Source organism: Numida meleagris, chromosome 2 (assembly GCF_002078875.1).
Source record: "Numida meleagris isolate 19003 breed g44 Domestic line chromosome 2, NumMel1.0, whole genome shotgun sequence".
NCBI classification, from domain to species: domain Eukaryota; kingdom Metazoa; phylum Chordata; class Aves; order Galliformes; family Numididae; genus Numida; species Numida meleagris.
In genome coordinates this window covers 102,155,352-102,162,066 of record NC_034410.1, presented here as the reverse complement: position 1 = coordinate 102,162,066, position 6,715 = coordinate 102,155,352, and the positions used below count along the sequence as shown (strand labels likewise).

General features: G+C 39.2%; 1 protein-coding gene across 2 annotated transcripts; it reads right to left on the bottom strand.

The window, feature by feature from the left end:
- Window positions 3,290–6,137, bottom strand: LOC110394926. Of its 2 annotated transcripts, none has more exons than XM_021388999.1 (3): window positions 5,934–6,137; window positions 5,568–5,754; window positions 3,290–4,740 (listed from the first exon to the last, which is right to left on the bottom strand). In XM_021388999.1, exons 2-3 carry the CDS (start codon window positions 5,737–5,739, stop codon window positions 4,280–4,282), a joined length of 633 nt encoding a protein of 210 aa, XP_021244674.1. In that variant the 5' UTR covers window positions 5,740–5,754; window positions 5,934–6,137; the 3' UTR covers window positions 3,290–4,279. The 2 variants fall into 2 exon arrangements, with proteins under 2 accessions (XP_021244674.1, XP_021244673.1); XM_021388998.1 differs by having other exon boundaries at window positions 3,292–4,740; window positions 5,568–5,760; window positions 5,934–6,133.

Here is a 6,715-nt window from a genome sequence, read left to right as displayed (position 1 = left end):
ATACCATTAATCATATTGCCATATGTAATAAATTGGCTGCCTGTGGTACATTGCCTCCAAGTGTCACATGGTTCCAATCACAGCTCTGCCAACTGAAAGTGGTTGCTGGAAACTCTGACTCTTCCTCTCAGGCGCTCCTACACAGGGTCCCATCCCGCTTGTACTGTACATTAATGACCTGCTGGCTGCCTAGCGGCACCCAGGCCAAGAGTTACAAGTATGCACATGTTTGCAAGTGCTGCTGTACATAAGAAATAACCTGCTTGATATCAAAGTCACATAATTACAAAGTCAGCTTTTTGACAGCATTTGCAAGGTTCGAAGCCTAATTCAGTACATTTCTAATTTGCAGCTTAACTATCTGCCAGAATGAAAGGTAGAAAAGCAAGGGGAAAAGTATTAAATTTAGCTTGCATAAAATAATTCATGGAACAAGAGCACTGCTCTTACTATTCAGCTTTTGTGACTGTCAGGGCTCTTGTCAAGTCACAGCTGGAATTCTGCAGGTTTATAAGAACAATAGAATTATTTGGGGGAGGAGGTGGGGAGAAAGGAATAACATGCTATTCGTAGCACTTCAGCTAACACTATGACACAGGTTCTTTGGATCTTTTTAAAGTAGGCATGGACATTGGCTTAAGTAAATAAATAAAAAACCTTTTTGATCCTTTACCAGAGTTTGCCTTGAATCTCTTCTCAGAGCAGCAAAAGTAATCTATTGACTTTAGAACTGGGCCCAGAAAAACAGTACTAGTTTTGACCATTGTGAAGTGTCTTTATACATGGAAGCTGGATGCGGTGAAGGAAAAGGAGGCTACTGTAATGAAATAATTGATGACCATTTGCATTGTATTAGAGCCCAAGTTATGGAGCAGGGCCCCACTGCATTAATTACAGTGAAAAGGCAGAACAAAGACAGCTCCTGTGTTCACATCTCCATCTGGTCTCTAAGCTTATGGATTCAGTTCTTCTCTCTCAAACCTTTTTACTGCTTCCTACTCTTAGTTGAAGAAAATACACTTACACTGCTGCAGATGTAGGAAAGGAGTAAAAGAACACCATGGGGACACCATTCTCACAGGCCCCTGATCTGACCAGGGAAAGGAAGCCCTGTAAGCCCATAAAGAGAAGAGAAAAAAAAAATACTTACAGAAGGCCAGCAGTCATCTTCATTGTCCAGACATTCAAACATAAACAAAGGACAGGTGCCAAGATCAGTGAAGATACAGAAACATCAGAGTTGGCAAAAACACTAGTAGCAAGGGCATATACATCCAAGCCCTGATGCACTCATATACTGAGTGCTAGCCTACACTGTACTACTTTGACTTACCTTATTATTCATCCTAGCTAGATTAATACATACATCAATCTTGCCATTTTGTTGTTGTGCACATGTAATGCATATAAGAGACATTACTGGAAGACAACAGTGATTTAAAGCTCAACAGCATGAGAAACCTTGGGCTTATAATATCTGCTGTTCTATCACTGGACTTTGGTCCTAGCATCCTTGGCTTCACTTATATATGCAAATAGATTTAAAAACCGAGGGTCAAACTAGAAAGGAGCACAGGAATTCAAGTTCACAAACAAACATTAGCTACTCTTGTCTCCTTTCTTCAAGAGAAAGATTTTTTTTTTCTCCCAATTGTTCCTCAGCTTTGCTTGATCTATTTTTCTTAGAAGACATTTCAAGTTAATACCTCACAGGCTTTTCTTTCCCAGGAAGTTTCTCTGAAAGAATTTTTTTCTCAAAGGTCTTGATCTTTCAGACCTTTACGCCTGTGTTTAACTCAACATGTGATAAAAATCCCAGTTGTAGGATCGTTTGTGAGAAGAGACAAGCGTGCACAAAAATGCTTACAGGATCTCAGATTCACAAGGAAAAACTGTATAGTTGTCAAGTTGAAAATGCACATTACTGAATCATGCTGTCAGGAAGCTGAGACCTCTACAATGCTTGGTATCTTACTACCCACTGGTGACACTTCTGACTTTTTTTTTTTTTTTGAAGTTTCATGAGCCTCTCTCACAAACAGAAGTTCTTGAAAGAAGACTACATGAAACCATGCCAGCTGACTTCACAAACATATCACTTTCTGAAATGTATATAATCAAGGGCAAATTTTTCGATGTATCCATAGATACCTTACAGTATTTCAGCTATAACAACCAGATGACAACGTTATTTCTGCATTGTACCCTGTAGTACCTTTATAGGGCAAGCTTGTCAGGCGAATTGAGCTATACACGTTTACAATACTGTTTTGTTGTTATATAGACCAAACAGAAGATAATATTAACTTCAATTGAGAAAGAGATTCCATTTTTTGGTCTGGACTCATAGGCCTGATGGGATTTGAGTGCACCAGCTCTGAGCATTGCTGGAAACCCCTAATTTCCCAAGTACACCTACTAGTATATCAGTTTCTTGGGTTTTGTTTTTTTTTTTGCCTGCTACATGCCTTACTCCAGCTCAATGAGTAGCCTCTGAAAAAAAAAAAAACAAAAACAAAAAGAAGAAAGGGAAAAACATAAGGCTGAGCAAGTATAACTCAAAATGAATGAGACCTAACTGGGAAGGTTTGGTGTAAGAGGAAAAGCACCATTCCTACTTTCACTGTTCTCAAGAGCAAACACATAGGATTAGCATTGTTTGGGTTTGTTTGTTTGTTTTCACAGACTCTTGAGAAAAAGCTTTAATTTACAGGCTCCACAAGATCTGACTAAAGCAACAGCCCATTCTCAATTTGGGCATATGCTTAATTTATAGCAGAAGCTGCTTGATGCACTCCAGTAAAACTTCAGACTTCTCATAAAATCCCTCACATATCTAGAGTCTCTGTTCTGTAGTGAGGACACTGACTCAGCAAATAAGTTTAAAGATATGCTTATTTTAAACTCATGGGCAGGTTAAGAGAAGTCAACAAACCTTCTCTAGAAGTTAAGCATTTTGGTTTAGTTATTACATTGGATTAAGACAAGCATCTGCAATGCCTTCATAACACAGACTGATTCTTTACAACAGCACAGCACCTGGAAGAGTAAGGCAGCCTGCCTGGTTCTGTGTGACCAACAGGACAGACAGCCACCACCACTGCATTCCTGCCCTTATTATCCAAAGCAGACGAGGCACACCTCGTTGCAGAAGTTTAACCATGCAAGAAGCACAACACTGTAAGTATGTGACATCATTAGGTGGATCAGTATAACAAAAGCTACAACTACCACACCAAAAAAAAAAAGGAACAATTCTCCAGTTCATGAAGTAGAGGAAAAAAAAAGCAGCACAAAAAAAATTATTATTTATTATAGTTTTTCTACTATATCAAGTCTATTCCTTGTAAAGAGTACTACCCTGGAGACGTAACAAAACTCTGCCAATGGGATGCATTTTGAAGTTAACATGAAGGCTTACTGGTCAGGTTTTCAGGAAGTAATCACACACTGCAGGTTCACAGCCTGGCCTAACCTTATCTGTGAAGTCCACCTACTGACTAAATAAGAAACAGAGAAACCTAAAACTTGAGTTGCTTTCAACTACATGCTCTTCCACAAACAGAAGAGGAAAAAAAACCAATAATATCTTCAGAACAAAATAAATTAAAAAAATTGTTGATTTCACATGATCAGTTAACCCCAACTAGAGAATGGTTTGGCATTTCCCCCCTTGTTTATCACAGGATGTATCCTAGCTATCTCACATTACCTTACACAGCTGTTTATGTATATATGAATAACCAAATATATGCAGTGAATTCTAATTTTTAGATCAAGAAAAACACAAAACAACAAACAGTAAACCCTCTAGGCCTCTATAGAGTAAATTAAAGTACTTAGTGAAAGGAAATAGTGGCATATATGAGGGCTTTGAATTTCAAATATCCTTCAAGAAGTTATTAAAAAGAGACTCTACTGCTGAGAAAGAGACAAAATACAACGATATTTCTTGGTATATCCCTTACAATTGCAAAAGAAATAGTCATTATATTAGCTTAGACTCAGTCATATTTCCATTTTTAACACCTTATGATTATTACAGGATTCTAAACTCCCAAAGAAGGCAACTCATATGAAGGATTTATTTTCGTGCCAGTTTTATCTTTCTTTGCTGCCTGTCAGTCTAAGAGAAATGTGCTGGGCTTCACCCCATTTGAACCTTCACGGTTTCAATGCAGACTTCAGCCTGTATTTCTATAAACTGTGTACATGAAGATTGGCATTTGTATCTCCAAAAAAAAATTGTATCTTAAATTCTAAACAGACGTGCTGAAGCTCAGACCCTTTTAAAACGTCTTTCTACTAGCAGGTCAAAATTCTGAGCAGAATATTTCCTTCGCATATTTAAGGGAACTAGTGAAAACTCTTCTGCCAAGCTTCTGGGAGCATCACTGCTGACAACATCTTCCTGGGAGCTGACTGTCCCCAAGTCATCATAGTCTTCATCCCTTGAGAAAAATTCCTCTCTTAATACTGATCTCAAGCTATCTTCCTCAGCTTGGAGATTGGCTTTTAGCAGATGTCTTCTAGGACCATGATCTGCTGAGCAGGCCAGCCCAGTACAGTCTTTGACCCAACACGGTACAGGTTCCAGCCGTACCCAATGGCTGGCAGACCTAGCCAGTGTTTTCACAGTCTTTCCACTGTTTCTCGGCACAGGAATGCTAGACAGCCCCAGAGCCTCTTCACCAGTGGAGCGCACGCTGATAGCTGGGGGACGACTCATAAATCTGTAAACTATGGAGAAACAGCAATAGACAACACTAAACATCCAAAAAAAAAAAAATCAAAGAAGAGCTTGTATCTGGATGTCCCCTACAACTCTCAATCACTAAATACTTTAAGTCACTCATACTTTTTCCAGGCCAAGCCTTTGAGAATAATACGATTTGTCCAAGTTCAGAAAGTCAAATTTTAAGGAACTAGAAATTGTAGTGTACTCCATTTCAGCAGCCTCTACTGTTGTGAAAACAACTCTCTTTTTTCCTAGGAGACGCAGAGAAATCCATGCTCCAGGAAACAGGGCCCAGATCTAAACCCAGGGAATCACGACCGTTAAACTTAGCTTGGATGTAGTGAGAGAACATGTTATCCTTCCACTATACCGATAGTATTTCCACATCTGAGGCTGGTGAACAACTCCACTCAGAGCACAGGAAGCCAACACCAATGTTATTTGAAATGCTTTAACTTAGACTTCAAGATCATACATATCTCATAGGAAAGAATGTGTCTGTGATGAATAATCTAAAGACATATTTGTCTGTTTACAACATGGAAAATTGCTTTTCTTGCTTAAACAACAGAAAAAGTCAGATCAAGTAATACGAGCATTTTGTGCGCATCAGAAAACAGTAGTGCTTAATAACAGAGGGATGGGACAGCCACAGGCATAACACCTGACAATCTTGTACCCTTGGGGAGTCTTAATTCACTTTAATTATATATGCGTCCACGGGAAGGACACACAAGGAATTATTTCAGTAGTACCTATATTCAGCTAAAGTCGCATTAAATTCATCCTTCCCCCTACTCCGTATGAGCATCCCCTTCTTGCTGATTACCTTGCAAAACCCTAGTTTCTTCTCCCCCTGGCCGTGCTGAATGTAGCTCCTTGCATTTTCTTCTCCGAAATCTAGTTTGCTGTAGTCTAGCATCCTGCTGGCCTTGGTTTCCTGCTGCATCAGTCTCCTCCACAGGGACATGGGAATGCCCTAAGTTGTTCTGATGAGCCATTTTGGTGTGTTCCACCTAAAGCTAACAGTGAAATTACACTGAAAACACAGAACTAGCCAGGAACTCTTACAAGGCAGCAGGAAACAGACTTCAAGAGCTACAAAAGCCAGATTTATTCCATATCTGGCATGATAAAGGAAGCCATAATTGTAAGTCAACACCAGCAGCCCTTTCCAAGTATAGCAGTAACTTACCTTGCTTTCTAGCCTTAACTCTTTGGGAAAGAACCTTCTTTACTTATTCTTAGATAGAAAAAAAAGATAACCTCACTGACTTAGGGAGACAAAGGAGACAGGGGCTAGAAGAAGGAAAAGGACCACTGGAGGAGGAGCTAGCACAGCATCTGATCATTTGTAATTAGCACAGCCTTACAGCTTTTCCAGGTCTAATGAGATGAGGAGAGCCCACAAAAGCTGTGTGTGATAATTGTGTCTTAAAGGAATACAGCGTGAAAAAGCTTTTTTGGTCCTCAAAGAAGCAAAGGAGAAGGAAGGGTGAATTTCTCACTGTGTTGAGCTATGCTTAGAGCAGGAATAAGAAAAATAAAGTAAATAATTTTTATTTCCTTGTAATACCTAAACATGCTTTATTGTGTTGTTTTTTAAGGTTTTTCTTCAGTTTTTATCATTCTGTGTGTCTACTGTAGCTACTACTAGAGTAGTTACTTCCTTTCTAATAGCACTGTTTCCTGGATTTTTGTCTTTTTTGCTGGAGTATGTGAGCCTTGTACAGCCTCTCTTAAGTCCAACTGGGCAGTAGATTTTCACTAGTGTTTGAATGTTTCTTAAGCTTCTTCTAGCACTTAGTGAATTCCTCTGCTGTGTTTTACAACCCTCTGAGGGCCATGACATGTAACTAGAAGAAAAAAGAAAGGATCTAACATGAAGAGGAGGTGAAGGATTTTTGCATTGTCTTCTATGTCCTAGGTATGAAGGGAAAAGGTAGTTCTGAAAGCAATAAATAAATCAGGCTGATT

What these genes read in the sequence shown, in the direction of transcription:
- LOC110394926 (XM_021388999.1), bottom strand. Translation starts at nt 5,739, where the DNA reads ATGGCTCATCAGAACAACTTAGGGCATTCCCATGTCCCTGTGGAGGAG. An exon ending in AGAAACTAGGGTTTTGCAAG is followed by an intron (nt 4,741 to 5,567) that starts GTAATCAGCAAG and finishes GTTTCTCCATAG; the next exon opens with TTTACAGATTTATGAGTCGT.